Genomic DNA, 20049 nt, shown 5'->3' with positions numbered 1-20049 from the left:
TTCCTCCACCATTCAAGACCTTAAGTCTTTTTTTTGTAGAGACAATGGATCCCAGATCAATGGATATCAGTACGCTACTCTGCAAGGTGGAAGTTAAGGAAACTTTTATTTCAGAGGAAGCTAAGATCCCAGACAGCCCTCCAAGTCATTTGAAAGCCAAAACCAGGAGTCCCTGGCATATCCTCAAGAAACTTAAGACATTATTCAGAGAGAAGTATTGTATAAAGAAAACGATGGGGTGGGGTATGCCTCAAGCCAGGTGATTCCCCACACATGGAACTACAGCACCCTCTACTGACAGTTCAGGGTATTACTGGAGAAGGAAGGAAGGAGCTGGGATCTTGTCAGGGTAGAAGGCAAGTGAGATTTGAGAAGTTATCTGGTGGCTCAGACAGGACACAATCTGCCTGCAATGCAGGGGACTGGGGTTCGATCCCTGGGTCAGGAAGATCCCCTGAAGAAGGGAATGGCTACCCACCCAGTATTCTTGCCTGGAGAATATCATGGACAGAGGAGCCTCGCAGGGCATGACTTTCACTTTCTTTCAACTTGCATTTAATTCAGACTGCACACAAATGAAGGACCCACTCTTGCCTCTTAGTAGGCAGAAGCCTCAGTCTTTTCATTATTTCAGAGAAAAGAGGCAGCTCAATTGAAGTAAAGACACCCAATAGGGTGGCTGGAGGTATATATGGAGGTGGGTGTCCCAATGTGCACACACCTAAGTGTGAGTATGTCCCAGGCCACCAGAGCATTGCATCAGCGTCTGCAGCTTTAGAAAGAGGTCAAAGTACCTGTATTTTTAATAATTTCTTGACAGGGTAAAAGAATTTTACATTACGATCCAAGGGCAGTAGGGGGAGGAGCAGGGGTAGTGGAACAATCCAACAAGCAAAAAGGGAAACTGAGAAACACAGGATGGGAGGAGGGAAGGGTTTTGGCTGGAAGGGGTCTGGAGGGTGGGTAGGGCCACTGCCCAACTAAAATGCAATTGGTTTGTTACTGAGTACTACTCATGGGAAGACAGCATCGGAACTCCTCCTCTGTAGCATAACTTGGGGCCAAAACGATGCGCTCAGATGGAAATATGATTGGAGGTTGGAAGACAGAGATGGGGCGGGGAAGGGGCAAGGATGAGAGTCAGAAACAGACACTGAGAGAAAGAAAGAGAGCCACCGGCAGACCCTCCCGGAGTGGCAGAGTAAGAGTAGGGGTGATGAGGTTCGCACAAAAGCTGTGACAAGCGGCATCTCTGGAAGATTTGAGATAAGAGGCAGCTCTTCTATGCTTTTGACTTGCTCGGCAGATTTCCACATACACACACTGTGTACATGAATGTGTGTGCATGCACACACGTATACACACAAGTGACCACTTTCCCGGGAAGCACAATACTACAAATAAGGAAACATTTTTCCCAAAGGGAAAGCCCAGTAGCAGCAGCAGCAACTGGCCTCACAGCTGCAGACACCCTTACCCCAATTTACAGCTGGCCTGGGAAGAGGCAACCAGGGGTCAGAGGACAAGCCTTTGCAAAAACGCCCAAAAGGACCCGAGTCACAGAGGAAGGGGGCCTTCCCCACTCCCTCTACTTCTCATCTCTCAGCTCTCCTCCAACTCACAGCCTCAGGCACCAAGAGGCTACAATATCAGGAGACAATGGGCCCTGGTGGAAGACGGCTAAGACATCTACCACCTTCTAAACAGAGAGAGAGAGAGAGAGAGAGTGTGTGTGTGTGTGTGTGTGTGAGAGAGAGAGAGAGAAGGATTTACAGGTTTATAGGTAGGCAGGGCAGGGGGGAAGGGAGGGTATCAAGTAACAGCAGCAAGGCATGTGTGTGCTGCATGTGTGTATACATATCACACACATATGTGGATGTGGAAATCCTAGCTGTAAAAACATCTGAAGGAGCTAGGGGCTTGGCAGAAGAAGGTCTAAGGTGTTTCTTGTCATGATCAGGTTCAAGGTACAATGTATGTAGACGGGAAACCCTCAGTCATCATCAGGGCAACTGTGGCAGGGAAGATCCAACGTCCCACAGTGGCAAGGGACACTACTTCCTTCCGGAAGAGAGGAGTTGGTCCCCTCCATCCCACCCCAGTTCCTACAAAACACCGAGCACCTTCCTTCCAGTTCCTTCAGCTTCTAACCAACTCATCATCAAAAGGAAGAAAACACAAAGCCCAAGACACAGGAGGGAGCCGGGGAGAGAAAACACAAGTATTCTTGTGCCAGCATCCTGCGCACACAAACCTGGAGTTCTCCAGAAATTAGGATGGGGGGGCGTGGGGGTATTAGAGAAGGAAATAGAAGAGTTCCTGAGGCCTGAAAAAAGAGGTAAACACATCACAGAACTACATGAGAGTTTCATTAGACTCTAACTAAAAACAGAGAGAGGTGTGATTACTATTTCCAGCCAGTTTCCCCATCACGATAGTCATGTAACAAACCAAGGCAATGTCGGTCTTGAGCCAGACTCACAGAGTCCCCTGACCCTGGCCCCAGCCTCAGTACAGTGTCTCTGCATTGCTGCTCCGGGGCCGTTTGATCTTCTCAATATTTTTCAGGATCATGTCATGTAGAGTGACCTGGGAGGAGAGGGATCAGGGAATCATGTGTCTATTCAACCCCCACCTCACTAGGAAAATGAGACACCCCCACAAACCCCCCCACCCCCAATCGCTCACATGACCCAAATCTCACTCGAATCTGAATTCAGAGTGGCTGCCCTTCTACCTCTCTCATACCCCGGACACAGCTGGGGATATGAGCCTCAGGGTCCAAGAGCCTAATAAATAACATTTATGACGCACTTAGCATACCAGGAATTACACTTGGTCCTTTAATGTGTTAGATAAAGAAACTGCAGTTTGAGGTTAAATTTGCCCAAGGCCCCACATTACAGGCAGAATTAGTTCTAAATCTATGCCTGACACTAACACTCACATCTTCACCCCAAGACTATACAGAGCCCTTTACCAGCCAGGTAGAAAGAAGGGAGAGAAGCACCTACACACCTACAATGACCTCATGGGGCTTTCAACACTCAGTTGATGGGCAGAATTTGTTCCACTCATTTTACCTCCAACCCCCAACTCAACCCCCAGAGAGTGGCAAGAAAATGGCCACCAGAAGTAAGAGAAGCCAGAGCAACTGTGGGCAGGGTCCGAGGCAACTTACATATTGATTCCTTAGCTCTGATATGATGAGCCGAAGGCTGATATATTCTTTCTCGTCAATCTCTGTCACGGTGCGACGATAGTCCTCCTGATGAGGGGCAGAGAAAAGTCTTGTTCCCAAGGCCTGACTGTCTACCCACACAGCTCTTCCTGGGAATAGTCACTCCTCCCTGTCCTACCACTTCCACCCTCAGCCCAAAAAACCCTCACTTACCACATGGGGATATTTAGCTATTTTAGAAACCAATTTGGCTCTTGTAATATAGTATCTGGAAGGAGAGAGAAGAGGAAGAAGCTGCAGGAGACCCCGGATGGTGTTCACCACCTCACCAGCCCCCAATTCCTGGGCCACACCCCAGCAGCCCTACCTAGAAATCTGGTCCAGATAAGATGCAGCTTCACTCTCAACAGTTCTTAGTTCTGCAACTGTCTCCTCCTGAAAAAAGCAAATGAGTCAAAAGTCAGTTCCATGCCATCCCACAGCAGAACAAAAAAGAAAAGGAAAACAGAAGAGCAGAGGAAGTGAGACTACTCCCACAACTTCCTCTCCAGTTTCTATTGCAGGTGCCTTACCTGAATGGACACCCCAAAGTTGTTCCCATCTTCTATCCTAGGAATCAGGAGTTGTACCCACATTTTGACCTGGAGGGTGAGGGAACCAAAATACACATATGAGGACCTCGGCCCTTTCTCCTAAAGCCATGAAGTATACAGTTCATGCTGTTAGGGCCACAGGCCAGGAGCACAGGAGCCAAGATACTTAGTCTGCCAGCTGCCACACCACCTCCACGCCTCCAGCCCCATCACCAAGCACATCCATCATCTAGCACAGTTCAAGCCAGGTTATCTGGGGTCAGCCCACAGGTCACTAGCCCCTGCCTCACCGTGTTGCATTTCTCAATCAGCAGCCGGATCTCAGGCTTCACTTTCTCAATGATGTCCACCAGCTGCTGGTTGCTTTTTAGCATCCCATTGGGCATCACAAACACCTTGGTTCCTGGCAGGGATGTGAGGAAGATTAAGTTATTGGTGTGGAAGGGCAGGACATAGCATTCCAGCTGCTGTCTCTCTTTCCCAGTCCCATGAGATGCTATGACCGTGGCCTTTTAACTAGCATAACCCTATCCACAACCTGACACCCCCAACAGAATAAAAAAGAGAACACATGGATTAACAGACTAGACAAGTCTACAGTATTCCAAAAGTCTGAATAAGGAAATTTAAATATGCTCTATTTTTCCCATGGATTTGTGAGAGCTCAGGAAGCATGGTTTCAGGATGATTCTCATAAGGAGTACGCAACCCAGATCCCTCTTTCACAGGAGGGTTTGCACTCTCAAGAGATTCTCATGCCTCCGCTGATCTGACAGGAGGCAGAGCTCAGGTGGTAATGCGAGCAATGGAAAGCGGCTGTAAATACAGATGAAGCTTTGCTAGCTTGCCTATTGCTCACCCGCTGCTGTGTGGCCATAGACCAGTACCATGATTGAGGACCCCTGCTCTATAGACTCAATATATCAAAGAGGAAGAAGTAACACGGCACTGGCATTTCTGTGAAAAATCTGTGATGTGTAGTCCTCTTCAACCTGCTCCCTTGGCAGTCCACACTAAGACAAACCCTGCCTGTTAATTGGATAATTAGGTTTAGAGTGCTAAATAATGACAATGCTTAGAGGACATGGGAATGTGAACTCTGGGAAATAAAATCAGATTCTGCTTCCTGGCCAGGAGAACACATTCTGCATCTGCCGGGAAGGGTTGGGGTTGGGGATGGTAAAGGCAGCTCTTACCCTGGAAGGCCTCTTCACATTCATCCAACCTTCGCTTCTTGTAAGTGGGCTAAGGATACAAAGAGATGGGAATTAACCTGTCCAACATCCACATCCCCATCATAAGTTACCCTTCAAGCAAGTTTAATCCCTTTCTCGACCCCACAGGTTGTCTTAATTAAGTTATTCACAATTTATTAAGCACATACAAGCCTTTAAGGTAAGATTCTTGCCAAAATGCAACTTAAACTCTGCTGGGAAAAACCACCCTTTCAAGAAATATAAACAAAGGAAACTATTAGGAGGAATTCCCTGGTGGTCTAGGGGTTAGGACTCGGCACTTTCACTGTAAGAGGCCCAGGTTCGATCCCTGGTTGGGGAACTAAGATCCCACAAAAGGGGCAGGCTGTGGCCAAATATAAATAAATAAATAAGCAATTAGGGGAGGGAGAATACTGCAAACAACAGGAAAAATGAACCAATGAATGCAGAGTTAGGATAATTAAAGGAATATGTGCAAATCTGCCAATTCCATAAAAACACACAATATTCAATCAACAAACGTATTTAGAAACTGCTATGTGCTGGGAACAATGTTAGATGCTAGGGATACAAAGATAATTAAGATAGTTTCTGCTTTCCAGAACTGCAAGTTCTATCAGTGAGACAGTGATGCAGACAAAGAACAAGACAGTGTCATCAGTGCTACAATAGAATGTGGACATATAACGGGTAACGACTAGGTGCCAAAGACACACAAAGGCTAGGACTGTAGTTACATGACAAGAAAAGTCTTGCCTAGAGTCATGGGGACAGACCAGATCACTTGCAGGAACCAATAGCTATCTGTCCTATTTCAAACTCACTCTAACAGAGTAGCATTAACACATTCACCTCATGCTGCAAATGAAAATCAGGATCTAAAGGAGGTGCTCTGGAGTCATAATGTCTTAAGAATCCTCATTTCCAGACAAAAATCCCACTGTCTCCTCTCAATATGTTTCAGCTGACCAGGAAATAGAGAACAGAGAACCCCTACTGCTTTGGAACACAAAGAAAAATATAGGACACTTACACCATCCAGTCCATCATGGCTGTTGGTGAGAAGAATGGGGTCAGGGACTGGGAGATTCATGTCTGAGTGGATCTGAGTTAGGTCATGGATGTTTAGGATTGGTTCCTGAAAGAGAGACACCCACCCCAAAAAACATTAGTCTTTTCAAGATGAACAAAGAAGTATTTCATTCAAAAGGCAAGAAATGAGAGTGCGTTAGGGTACACAACGAAACAGAATCAATACCTCATCTGTCCCACTGGACAGAAAGACCCTGGCCAAGAAAGTTGGGGAACCTGAGGAAAAGAAAAGCGTCTCTCACCTTCAAAAAACTATCAAGTTCTAACAACTTCTTTGGGAAAAAATTTGCCACCAAGTCTTCTGCCTGAAGATGAGGGAAAATACAACCGAATTAGTAACTGTGGGAAGGCCTATGTCTATAGATATCTCTTCTCTAGGGAACTCCCAACTATTAACCAACACTCACTTTTCTACTTATTTCACTCACCTCACTTGTGATCCGCTCCCTGAAAGAATCAACCTAAAATTAACAAAGAAAGCAATTCAGTAAGAGCAAATCAGCAGCTGGCAACATAAGTATAGGCAGGTTGGGTAAGCCCAAATCCAAATGTCTTTCCCTCACCTTATAATTGTAATGAGAAGCTGAGAGGCCCCCAGACTGCAAATACTTTATTTTTTTGAGGATCCATTGCTCCATCTCAGGAGAGGGAAGCGGGGCTTGAGGGCAGCACCCACCTGTCTTCCCTCCCTCCCTCCCAGTCTGAAGCTGTCTGACTTTGAGAGCAGACAAAAGACAAGTAGATGGGGGAGGTGTGAGCTCACAAACGTGTCAACCCCCATCCAAACCTGGCCTAGGATACGAGGCAAGCTTGACGCCAAGGCTGCAGTAGCAGCGTATGGAGCGAGCGGGGACGTTGCTGGGCTGGGGGACTTTCGGCTGTCACTAGCCTAAAGCACTAAGTCCACCACGTGTCCGCGAAGGTCGTCCCTATTCGAAGGGGTACATAAGGCCACCCCATATTATCCTCTCCCCCGATGCCGTCCCCGGGGGTGGGGGGCTGGGCTGTGCCGAGCGGAAGCTCAGGGCTGGTGTCCCCAGGGAGACAAAGACGCCACGGGGAGTGGGAAGCCGGTCAGACAGCTCGGGGATCGAAGCGAGGGGTAAGGAGGCCTGGGCCGGTGCCGCTACCTTGAGCTTCACTTCCTGATCCACCTTCAGCAACGAGGCCATGGCCGGGCCGGGCCGTGTCCGCTCCGCTGGAGACCGGAGGCGCTGTGGGCTCCGGGGAGGGGGTCAGAGGGAAGGGAGAATCTCGGCTGCTTTCAGGACGCGGCCTCCCTCGCTGGGTCACTCACTGATCACTTGCTCCCTCCCTTCGTGCCGTCGGTCAGCCAGCCCGCCTGCTGCCTGTCCCTGCTGCCTGCTCCCTCTCTCGCTCGCCCTCCCGGCTTTCGCCGCTCACACCGGAAGTTGCGTCACAGCCAATCGCCGGGAGTCAAGCGAGGATGCGCACGTGCTCTGCGCAGCCGCGCTGAGGTTCCGCTCTGGGAGCTTGGTGTTCGGCACTTACCTCCCAGTTCTTGTACTGGATACGGGTGAAATGAGAGGGAGGATGGTGGAGAGGATTTAGTGAGATCTGAGCCTCAAAGAGACTCAGGGATTGTTTGCCTCTCTGTTTGCCCGGCACTCGCCTTCACGGAAGGGACCTTCTGAGCCGCTGCCCCGTCTCGAGCGGGGACCCGACCGACGATGTCGTCGCGCTCCAGTGACGTCGGCCCGAGGAAGCTGGCTGTCCCAGTGCTGGGTTCTGGGCGTCTAGTCTGTTATGCGCACTGCCTCCTACTCTTCGCCGAAGCTGTAGCGTTAGACTGGAACCTAACAGAAATCCTACTGCACCAGGCTTCCCCACTTTTCTCTGCCACTTAGCCACTTATTCTCATACACTTCCAGATCTCAGAGACTAACTGCCTGATGGATGGGCAAATTGATGCCCAGAGTTGGGTAGTGCTTGTAGAGGCTACGGTGATCCCAGAAAATCCAAGACCAGAACTCAGATCTCCTAACTTTTAGGGCAGTGCTGTATCCATTTTCCTCATGGAAGGCAGAGACTATAACTCTTAACTCACCCATTCATAATGTCTCTCTTAACGTTGGTTCAGTTCAGTCGCTCAGTCGTGTCCGACTCTCCGCGACCCCACAAATCACAGCACATCAGGCCATCACCAACTCCTGGAGTTCACTCAAATTCATGTCCACAGAGTCCGTGATGCCATCCAGCCGTCTCATTCTCCGTCGTCCCCTTCTCCTCCCGCCCCCAACCTTTCCCAGCATGAGTCTTTTCCAGTGAGTCAACTCACTGGATGTCAACTCGTCGCATGAGGTGGCCAAAGTATTGCAGTTTCAGCTTTAGCATCAGTCCTTCCAATGAACACCCAGGACTGATCTCCTTTAGAATGGACTGGTTGGATCTCCTTGCAGTCCAAGGGACTCTCAAGAGTCTTCTCCAGCACCACAGTTCAAAAGCATCAATTCTTCGGCGATCAGCTCTCTTCACAGTCCAACTCTCACATCCATACATGACCACGGGAAAAACCATAGCCTTGACTAGACGGACCTTGGTTGACAAAGTAATGTCTCTGCTTTTTAATATACTATCTAGGTTGGTCATAACTTTCCTTCCAAGGAATAAGCGTCTTTTTCCATTCTAAAGGAGATCAATCCTGGATGTTCATTGGAGGGACTGATGCTAAAGCTGAAACTGCAATACTTTGGCCACCTCATGCGACGAGTTGACTCACTGGAAAAGACTCTGATGCTGGGAAAGGTTGGGGGCGGGAGGAGAAGGGGACGACGGAGAATGAGATGGCTGGATGGCATCACCGACTCTGTGGACATGAGTTTGAGTGTACTCCGGGAGTTGGTGATGGACAGGGAGGCCTGGCGTGCTGTGATTCATGGGGTCGCGGAGAGTCGGACACGACTGAGCGACTGAACTGAACTGAACTGAACTGAACTGAATTTCATGGCTGCAGTCAGCATCCGCAGTGATTTTGGAGCCCCCAAAAATAAAGTCTGACACTGTTTCCATTGCTTTTCCATCTATTTCCCATGAAGTGATGGGACCAGATGCCATGATCTTTGTTCTCTGAATGTTGAGCTTCAAGCCAACCTTTTCACTCTCCTCTTTCACTTTCATCAAGAGGCTTTTGAGTTCCTCTTCACTTTCTGCCATAAGGGTAGTGTCATCTGCATATCTGAGGTTATTGATATTTCTCCCAGCAATCTTGATTCCAGCTTGTGCTTCTTCCAGCCCAGCGTTCCTCATGATGTACTCTGCATATAAGTTAAATAAGCAGGGTGACAATATACAAACTTGACGTACTCCTTTTCCTATTTGGAACCAGTCTGTTGTTCCATGTACAGTTCTGACTGTTGCTTCCTGACCTGAATACAGGTTTCTCAAGAGGTAGGTCAGGTGGTCTGGTATTCCCATCTCTTTCAGAATGTTCCATAGTTTATTGTGATCCACACAGTCAAAGGCTTTGGCATAGTCAATGAAGCAGAAATAGATGTTTTTCTGGAACTCTCTTGCTTTCTCCATGATCCAGTGGATGTTGGCAATTTGATCTCTGGTGCCTCTGCCTTTTCTAAAACCTGCTTGAACATCTGGGAGTTCACGGTTCACATATTGCTGAAGCCTGGCTTGGAGAATTTTGAGCATGACTTTACTAGCGTGTGAGATGAGTGCAATTGTGCAGTAGTTTGAGCATTCTTTGGCATTGCCTTTCTTTGGGATTGGAATGAAGACTGACCTCTTCCAGTCCTGTGGCCACTGCTGAGTTTTCCAAATTTGCTGGCATATTGAGTGCAGCACTTTCACAGATCTGAAATATCTTTCAATCTTTCAAGATCTGAAATAGCTCAACTGGAATTGCATCACCTCCACTAGCTTTGTTCGTAGTGATGCTTTCTAAGGCCCACTTGACTTCACATTCCAAGATGTCTGGCTCTAGGTCAGCGATCATGTTATCGTGACTATCTTGGTCGTGAAGATCTTTTTTGTACAGTTCTTCTGTGTATCCTTGCCACCTCTTCTTCTGCTTCTGTTAGGTCCATACCATTTCTGTCCTTTATCGAGCCCATCTTTGTATGAAATCTTCCCTTGGAATCTCTAATTTTCTTGAAGAGATCTCTTGTTTTTCCTATTCTGTTGTTTTCCTCTATTTCTTTGCATTGATCACTGAGGAAGGCTTTCTTATCTCTCCTTGCTATTCTTTGGAACTCTGAATTCAGATGCTTATATCTTTCCTTTTCTCCTTTGTTTTTCGCTTCTCTTCTTTTCATAGCTATTTGTAAGGGCTCCTCAGACAGCCATTTTGCTTTTTTGCATTTCTTTTCCATGGGGATGGTTTTGGTCCCTGTCTCCTTTACAATGTTACGAACCTCCGTCCAGAGTTCATCAGGCACTCTATCTATCAGATCTAGTCCCTTAAATCTATTTCTCACTTCCACTGTATAATCATAAGGGATTTTATTTAGGTCATATCTGAATGGTCTAGTGGTTTTCCCTACTTTCTTCAAGTCTGAATTTGGCAATAAGGAGTTCATGATCTGAACCACAGTCAGCTCCTGGTCTTGTTTTTGCTAACTGTGTAGAGCTTCTCCATCTTTGGCTGCAAAGAATATAATCAATCTGATTTCGGTGTTGACCATCTGGTGATGTCCATGTGTAGAGTCTTCTCTTGTGTTGTTGGAAGAGGGTGTTTGCTATGACCAGTGCGTTCTCTTGACAAAACTCTCTTAGCCTTTCCCCTGCTTCATTCCATGCTCCAAGGCCAAATTTGCCTGTTACTCCAGGTGTTTCTTGACTTCCTACTTTTGCATTCCATTCCCCTATAATGAAAAGGACATCTTTTTTGGGTTATTTCACCCTAAAGTGGACTAGGCTCTAGGACAGCAGTGTAGAGGCTAGAAATAATGTGAGTCACTTATATAAGTTAAACATCTTTTGGTAGGCACCTTAGAAAGTAAAACCAATAAAGTTCGTTTTAATCATATATTTAACCATTTATCCAAATATTTCATCGTGTAACCAATATAAAAAAAAATCAACGTGATCTTGTACATTCTTTTCTCATACCAAGTCTTTGAAATTCAGTATGAATTATATGCTTACTTGCACACCTCAAATCAGAGGAGCCAGGTTTGCAGTACTCAGTAACCTTATGTGTTTAGTGGCTTCCCAAACAGCACAGTTCTGAGAAATCAGAGGTAAACAAAACTCAAGTTCACTGGTCTAATGGGACTTAATACTGGGGAAATAGAAAGTAAACTGACAACATAATAGTAAAATATGATAAATGTTAGGGGGAATATGGCCGACATAGAGAATACCAGGGGTCTATTTTAGATAAAATGGCCAAGAAAGGCCTCTCAGATGAAGTGACAATTAAGCTTAAATCTAAAGGATGTAAAGGGGTTAGCTTGAGAAGAGTGAGAGGAAGAGCCTTCAAAGGTATAGGTGCAGCACAGGCAAATGCTCTGGGGAAGGAAAGAGGTGGTCTAGTTGAAAAAAAAATTAAGTGCATTTATTTTTTATTTTATTGATTTTTTTTTTTTTTTTTTTGGGCTGCACTTCGTGGCATGCGGGATCTTTCCTGAGATCAGAGATCAAACCCGGGTCCCCTGAAGTGGAAGCATGGAGTATTATCCACTGGACCACCAGAGATGTCCCAGTTGAAGAAACTGAAAGACTAGTTAGTAATCTGGGGGTGGGAGTCGGGTGGGGAGGGCTTTTAGGAAACAATTTGGATTAAGTGCAAAGGCAGGTTATCTGATTTACATTTTATCCTGGGCATACCTCTGTGTTAAGAGCAAGGGAGATGGGGGCTGGGGAGAGCAAGGGAGATGGAGGGGGAAGAGCAAGGGAGATGGTGGGAATACACAGCTTAATGAAAGGTGACTGACTGTGGCCTTTGGAATCAGAGAAACCTGCCTTCAAGTCAGGAGCCTCAGCTCTTTTGTTGTTCAGTCGTTCAGTCTCGTTTGACTTTCTGAGACTCTGTGGACCGCAGCACTCCAGGCTTCCGTCTTTCACTATCTTCCGGAGTTTGCTGAAACTCATGTCCATTGAGTCGGTGATGCCATCCAACCATCTCATCCTCTGTTGCCCACTTCTCTTCCTGCCCTCAATCTTTCCTGTTATCAGGGTCTTTTCCAATGAGTGGGCTCTTCACATCGGGTGGCCTAAGTATTGGAGCTTCAGCTTCAGCATCAGTCCTTCCTAACTGTCATATCTTGGGTAAATTATTGAAATGTTGAGTCTCAATTCTTTCATTTGTAAAATGTAATTTTAATTGTTATTAATAGATAATATGTAATTTAGTAGGTTTTTATGGACACAGGCAGGCACTTGATAAATAGTAGCCATTATCAGATAAGCTAACTCCTTAAACTATGCAGTTATTCTCATCCCCACTTTCAGACTCAAAGTCCTTTTCCACTTATTCAAGACCATATACAACACGGCCCATACTACCATTCTTGCTTATTTTTAAAAAATAAGTTATTTATTTGGCTGTGTCCGGTTTTAGTTGTGGCATGTGGGATCTTCATTGTAGCATGCAGGATCTTTCATTTCGGTGCAAAGACGCTCTAGTCACTTTAGTTGGGGGCGTTTAGTTGCTCTGAGGAATGTGGGATCTTAGTTCCCCGACCAGGAATCAAATCCAAGTCCCCTGCATTGCATGGCAGATTCCTTGCGCTAATTTCAGGTGAACAGCGAAGGGACTCAGCAATACATATACACGTATCCCTTCTCCCGCAAACTCCCCTCCCACTCAGGCTACCACATAACATTGAGCAAGAGTTCCATGTGCTATACATCAAGGCAGATTCTTAACCACTGGCCCACCAGGGAAATCCCACCATCTTGCTTATTAACATCTAACAGTTTTCCCCTTTTTACCTCTCCTTTCTGTTAACACTCGTTCCTAGTAACTTTTGAACTCTGATCTGGAATTTAACTTCAGGAATGCTTTCTCAAATTAACTACATCATATTTTAAGTGAGCCATTACCCTGCATTTCTTTCAGAATTAATAATTCAGCTTAGGAGCTTAATATGTTTGTGCTTATTGAAATGTGGCTTTGTTCTCAAATAATTGTGTTTTGTTCTCTTCAAGTAGAATGTTAGTCGCTTAGTGGTGTCCAACTCTTTGCAGCCCCATGGACTGTAGCCTGTCAGGCCCCTCTGTCCATGGAATTCTCCAGGCAAGAATACTGGAGTGGGTAACCATTCCCTTCTCCAGGGGATCTTCCCGACCCACGGATGGAACCCGGGTCTCCTGCACTGTAGGCAGAGATTCCTTACCGCCTGAGCCACCAGGGAAGCCCCATAAGAAGAGAGGTACACATTCCTTTTTTATTTCTTTCCTCCTCCTTTATCCAAATGTTTTAAGTAATAGGCACTCATTTATTCAGTGAACAACTGCTGAGGGCACCACCATATTTTAACAAACTGTTTATTCCTGGGTGCTTATGAATCAGTGATCACTGATGACTGGTCTTATTTTAAATTCATGTCCACAAAAGTCACATGGGTGCTCCTGAGAGTCTCAACTGTTCCTCGGCTTGGAGACAACCATCTTCTCCCTGTGCCTCTTCACGTGTCTTCCCTCTGTTTGTGTCCATCTCTGTGTCCATGTTGACACCCCCATTTTTTAAGGACAACCAGTCTTACTGAGTTAATGACCTAATGACCTCATTGACTTGATCATCTGCGAAGATCCTGTTTCCAAATAAGGAAATGTTTCACATTCACAGGTACTGGGGCTTAGGACTTCAATATCTTCCAATTTCAATATCTTCTGGGTAAACAGTTCAACCCATAACACCTGCCGTTATCTGAAGTCACCGTACTCATTTGTTTACATGTTTATTGTCCAGTTCTCTTTTCAAGACTATAAACTATTAGAGTAGTTCACCAGTGTTTCCTCCCAGACCTAGATGAGCGACTGGCACATAGTAGGTCTTCAATAAATATTTGTTGAATTGACGACCTAAGGAATGTTTTTGAATATTCAGTTCCTCAGGTACTATACCTACTGATTGTCACGTATTCTCCAAACAGCAGAGCAGACAAAGAGTTTACTATGTGCTGGATGTTGCTATTTATGCTTCATATTATTAGCTCATTTAATCACCACATCACTACCCTATGTGACATACACTATCATTCTCCTTTAAGTTTTTTTTGGCCACACTGCACAGCATACGGGATCTTAGTTCTCCAACCAGGGATGGAACCTCTGCTCCCTGCAGTGGAAATGCAGAGTTCTAACCATCCAACCACCAGGGAATTCCCTATTATTCTCATTTTATAAGTAAGAAAACAAGGTCCAGAGCGGTTGAGTAACTTGCTCAAGGTCAGGGTTGGTAAATGACAAAGACAGACCTCCAAACCCACAGCTGTAATCTCTAGAAGCCCTCCCTCTCCAGAAGCCCTTTACGTATCTACATCTTTCTGAGATGGTGTTAGTGGCAGCCACACAGGAAGAAGTTTTGAATACAACTATGATTCGGCCACTGGTGACTCAGACAGTAAAGAGTCCACCCGCAACATGGGAGTCCCAGGTCCGATCCCTGGGTTGGGAAGAGAGATCCCCAAGAGAAAGGAAATGGCTACCCACTCCAGTATCCTCACCTGGAGAATCCCATGAACAGAGGAGCCTGGCAGGCTACAGTCCACGGGGTCACAAAGAGTCAGACACTGATTAGCGACTGACTTTTTCATGCACTTATGAATCAATCACACCAGCCTTACTTGAGAATCCTTTGGGGATGATTCCACTCAACTCCTCTAGAGGGAGTTTCATGCTGAATGATCCAAGGAATAAGGATTGTAAAGACCATCTCTGGTTAGCAATACCAGGAGAAAAGCAACCTAGTCCCACATATTATGTCTGATGCTAATTATAGGAGGGCATACACATTTAAAATACTAAGAGAGTCACTTCTGAAAGTGGGAACAGCTTTCTAAGCAATATAAATCCAGAAAAAAAGCTGATTTGACTTCATAAAAATGTAAAACGTCTGCACATCTATCTGGATAATACTTTAGTTATTAAGAACCTAGTAGACAAATGAACAAAGGACACAAACAAGTTTCACAAAAGAGTCAATATTTACAAGTTACCAATGATATCAACTAAAATAACAAGGAAGTGCCATTTTTTTTGCCCTTGTTCCTCAACTATTGATATATGATAGCTACTCCTGGCCAGGGCATCTTGAAACAGGCTCTCTCAAACATTACTGGAGGTATATAAGTATATGAAACCACTTTGGAAAACAATTGCTAATGTTAATCAAGAGACATGAAATAGCCAAATTCAGTAATCGCAGTGGTAAGGTTCTAGCATTAGGAAGCCACCTTTTCACTGCAGCCATATTGTAACCACCAAAACTGGAAGCAGCGCAACAAAGAAACACATTAAGGTAGCACTCAGGTAATGCAGTCATGAGAGTGACAATCACAAAATCTGTGTAGCAACAAGGGAAAATACTTATTATGTAACGTTAAATTTTAAAATCAGAATATGAGAATCGGCTGGCATCCTGCGGCACGGTGGCTCATCGGGGCCAAGGGCTTGGGGCTGAGGTCTTTCTGCGGAAGACAAACGTAGTGCCGGGCGAGAGGAGCACGGCGGGCTGACCCAGACTGTTTCGCGCCCTGTCTCGGGAGGCGGCGGTCTTGGTTTAGGAAAAAGCCTGTTCAGTGTGGAAATGGCACCTCGCAAGGGGAAGGAAAAGAAGGAAGAGCAGGTCATCAGCCTCGGCCCTCAGGTAGCTGAAGGAGAAAATGTATTTGGTGTGTGCCACATCTTTGCATCCTTCAACGACACTTTTGTGCACGTCACCGATCTTTCTGGCAAGGAAACCATCTGCCGTGTAACTGGTGGGATGAAGGTGAAGGCTGACCGAGATGAGTCCTCTCCATATGCTGCCATGTTGGCTGCCCAGGATGTAGCCCAGAGATGCAAGGAGCTGGGCATTACTGCCCTCCACATCAAACTCCGGGCCACAGCAGGAAATAGGACCAAGACTCCTGGACCAGGGGCCCAGTCAGCGCTCAGAGCCCTCGCCCGCTCAGGGATGAAGATTGGGCGGATTGAGGATGTCACCCCCATCCCCTCCGACAGCACCCGCAGGAAGGGGGGTCGCCGTGGTCGCCGTCTGTGAACAGGACTCCTCAAATTATTGCTTTCTGTTAATAAATTGCTTTGACATAAAAAAATAAAAAATAAATAAAAGCAGAATATGAAAATTGCATATAGATTACAAATATAAATACAGCTTTGTTAAAATTGGAGAAGGAAATGGCAACCCACTCCAGTATTCTTGCCTGGAAAATCCCATGGACGGAGGAACCTGGTAGGCTATAGTGCATGGGGTCACGAAGAGTTGGACACAACTGAGTGACTTCACTTTCACTTCACTTCACTTTGTTAAAAAACACAGTTAGTGACACAGACTTAGAGAAGGAATTTATGGTTGCTGGGGAAAGGATGGGGGTGGGGGGGCGGTGCGGGGTAGGGATAGTTAGCAAGTTAGGGATGGACATGTACACACTGCTATGTTTAAAATGGATAACCAACAAGGACCTACTGTATAGCACAGGGAACTCTGCTCAATCTTATGTGGCAGCCTGGATGGGAGATGCATTTGGGGGAGAATGGATACATGTATATGTACTGCTGAGTCCCTTAGCTGTTCACCTGAAACTATCACAACATTGTTAATCAGCCATAGCCCAACACAAAACAAAAAGTTTAAAAAAAAATAAAATGAGTGACTAAAACAAAATACACAGGGAAGAAACATCATAATGCAAACATAAAACTTAGAGTGTGGTGAGATTATGGGTAATTCTATGACACTATTGCCCTAACTTCCTGTATTGTTATATTATCTTTCTGTAAAAGTTTAGTTTTGCTGTAAATGAATTATAGGCTTATGTCAAAAAAATCCGACAGTACAAATTTGTATTAAGTAAAAATCTCTGTCCCATTGTTCAGTGAAAGACACTGCTTGCTATATATCATTTCCTATAACATATGTCATATTATATACCACGTTATTTTTATACAAACGGACTTATGTTTACTGCCTATGACTTTTCTTATTTAACTGATAATCATCTCTTGCCTCAATTCATGCAAAACCTCCCAGCCGGTCTTCCTGCTTATACTCTTGCCCTTCACACCATTCTCAAAGTAGCCAAAGGAACCAAGGAAAAAGCAAGTTATTCCATTCTTTTTAATGGTTGCATGGGGCTGCAAAGAGTCAGACACAACTGCGCTACTGAGCACACACAGTATTCTGCTGAATGAATAATACCATAATTTATCTAAACAATCCCTATCACTGAAGGAAATTTAGCCGTGAACTTTATTGTACATCTGTATTTGATCACTTGTATTATCTATTAGGAAAATTCCTAGAAAGAAATTTTATAAATCAAAGAATATGAACATTTAAATTTTTGAAAGATTCCCGAAATGTCCTCCAAAAAGACTGTACTAGTTTATACATAGAGTTCCCCAATATGCTCATCAATACATGATGTTATCAATTAGTTCAGCCTTTACCAATCTCTTAAATGAGGAAAGCTGCCTGACTTATTTCCACTATTACTAGGAAAATGAAATATCTTTTCATTTTTTTAAATCAACCATTTGTTTTTCTGTGAGCTTTTTCATATTATTTGCCCATTTCATTACTGGCCCATAGGTATTTCTTATTGATTGAATAGAGTTCTGTATTGGAGAAGGAAATGGCAACCCACTCCAGTGTTGTTGCCTGGAGAATCCCAGGGACAGGGGAGCCTGGTGGGCTGCCGCCTCTGGGGTTGCACAGAGTCAGACACGACTGAAGCGACTTAGCAGCAGCAGCAGCAGCAGAGTTCTGTATATCAAAAAAATTTACCTTTCTTAGGAGACACAACTATTTTCCACATTTTCTTTTCACAATTTTTTTTTGCACTGTCTTTGATAGTTCACAAAGTTTTAATTTCATTTTAATTCTTGGCCACACCACACCAACATGCAGAATCTTCCCCAACCAGGGAGCAAACCCATGCCCCCTGCAGTGAGAGTGCGTTATCTTGACCAGAGAAAGGACAGGGAAATCCAGAAAGTTTTAATTTCTAAGGAGTAAAAGTCAATATTTTCCTTTTTACTTCTGATTTTCATGTCATGCTTAGACAGCCCTTCTCTACTTCAAGATTATAAAAAATATTCACTAGTACCTTTAATCATTGTTTTGTTTTTTGCCACACGGCTTGTGGGATTTTTAGTTCCCCTATCAGGGACTGAACTGGGGCTCTCAGCAATGAAAGCTTGTAGTGCTGACGACTGGACTGCCAGGGAATTTCCAATCGTATTTTTGACGCTTAAATTTGTGACTAACTTGGAACTTCTTCTGGTGTAAACAGTGAAGTAGAAGATTCAGCTCACTACATGGCTCTTTGGCTCCACTTATCACTTATTAAGTAGCTCACTTCCCCACTAATTTTAAACACTAGCTTTCAGTTCAGTTCAGTTCAGTTCAGTCGCTCAGTCGTGTCCGACTCTCCGCGACCCCATGAATCACAGCACGCCAGGCCTCCCTGTCCATCACCAACTCCCGGAGTACACTCAAACTCATGTCCACAGAGTCGGTGATGCCATCCAGCCATCTCATTCTCCGTCGTCCCCTTCTCCTCCCGCCCCCAACCTTTCCCAGCATCAGAGTCTTTTCCAGTGAGTCAACTCGTCTCATGAGGTGGCCAAAGTATTGGAGTTTCAGCTTTAGCATCAGTCCCTCCAATGAACATCCAGGATTGATCTCCTTTAGAATGGACTGGTTGGATCTCCTTGCAGTATAAGGGACTCTCAAGAGTCTTCTCCAACACCACAGTTCAAAAGCATCGATTCTTCGGCGATCAGCTTTCTTCACAGTCCAACTCTCACATCCATACATGACCACGGGAAAAACCATTGCCTTGACTAGACGGACCTTGGTCGGCAAAGTAATGTCTCTGCTTTTTAATATACTATCAAGGTTGGTCATAACTTTCCTTCCAAGGAGCAAGCGTCTTTTAATTTCATGGCTGCAATCAGCATCTGCAGTGATTTTGGAGCCCAAAAAAACAAAGTCTGACACTGTTTCCACTGTTTTTCCATCTATTTCCCATGAAGTGATGGGACCAGATGCCATGATCTTTGTTTTCTGAATGTTGAGCTTCAAGCCAACCTTTTCACTCTCCTCTTTCACTTTCATCAAGAGGCTTTTGAGTTCCTCTTCACTTTCTGCCATAAGGGTAGTGTCATCTGCATATCTGAGGTTATTGATATTTCTCCCAGCAATCTTGATTCCAGCTTGTGCTTCTTCCAGCCCAGCGTTCCTCATGATGTACTCTGCATATAAGTTAAATAAGCAAGGTGACAATATACAACCTTGACGCACTCCTTTTCCTATTTGGAACCAGTCTGTTGTTCCATGACCGGTTCTAACTGTTGCTTCCTGACCTGCATACAGGTTTCTCAAGAGGCAGGTCAGGTGGTCTGGGATTCCCATCTCTTTCAGAATGTTCCACAGTTTATTGTGATCCACACAGTCAAAGGCTTTGGCATAGTCAATGAAGCAGAAATAGATGTTTTTCTGAAACTCTCTTGCTTTCTCCATGATCCAGCGGATGTTGGCAATTTGATCTCTGGTGCCTCTGCCTTTTCTAAAACCTGCTTGAACATCTGGGAGTTCACGGTTTACATACTGCTGAAGCCTGGCTTGGAGAATTTTGAGCATGACTTTACTAGCGTGTGAGATGAGTGCAATTGTGCGGTAGTTTGAGCATTCTTTGGCATTCCCTTTCTTTGGGATTGGAATGAAGACTGACCTCTTCCAGTCCTGTGGCCACTGCTGAGTTTTCCAAATCTGCTGGCATATTGAGTGCAGCACTTTCACAGCATCATCTTTCAAGAC

At 45.2% G+C, this 20049-nt stretch overlaps 1 protein-coding gene and 1 pseudogene across 2 annotated transcripts; one reads left to right on the top strand and one right to left on the bottom strand.

The window, feature by feature from the left end:
• Positions 1-2352: 2352 nt before the first annotated feature.
• PSME3 (proteasome activator subunit 3) lies at positions 2353-7643 on the bottom strand. Of its 2 annotated transcripts, none has more exons than XM_055407938.2 (11): positions 7596-7643; positions 6512-6544; positions 6326-6388; positions 6025-6129; positions 4971-5019; positions 4065-4177; positions 3754-3822; positions 3549-3616; positions 3395-3449; positions 3182-3268; positions 2353-2589 (listed from the first exon to the last, which is right to left on the bottom strand). In XM_055407938.2, exons 4-11 carry the CDS (start codon positions 6082-6084, stop codon positions 2509-2511), a joined length of 582 nt encoding a protein of 193 aa, XP_055263913.1. In that variant the 5' UTR covers positions 6085-6129; positions 6326-6388; positions 6512-6544; positions 7596-7643; the 3' UTR covers positions 2353-2508. The 2 variants fall into 2 exon arrangements, with proteins under 2 accessions (XP_055263913.1, XP_055263912.1); XM_055407937.2 differs by lacking the exon at positions 7596-7643 and adding an exon at positions 7214-7582.
• Positions 7644-15748: 8105 nt separating this feature from the next.
• Positions 15749-16337, top strand: LOC129537756 (small ribosomal subunit protein uS11 pseudogene; annotated as a pseudogene).
• The last annotated feature ends 3712 nt before the right edge of the window (positions 16338-20049 follow it).

Source organism: Moschus berezovskii, chromosome 20 (genome assembly GCF_049115385.1).
Source record: "Moschus berezovskii isolate FMDL1 chromosome 20, NW_MosBer_1.0, whole genome shotgun sequence".
Classification (NCBI taxonomy): Eukaryota; Metazoa; Chordata; class Mammalia; order Artiodactyla; family Moschidae; genus Moschus; species Moschus berezovskii.
Note: the sequence above shows the minus strand (reverse complement) of the source record. Positions and strands in the feature narration are given on the sequence as shown.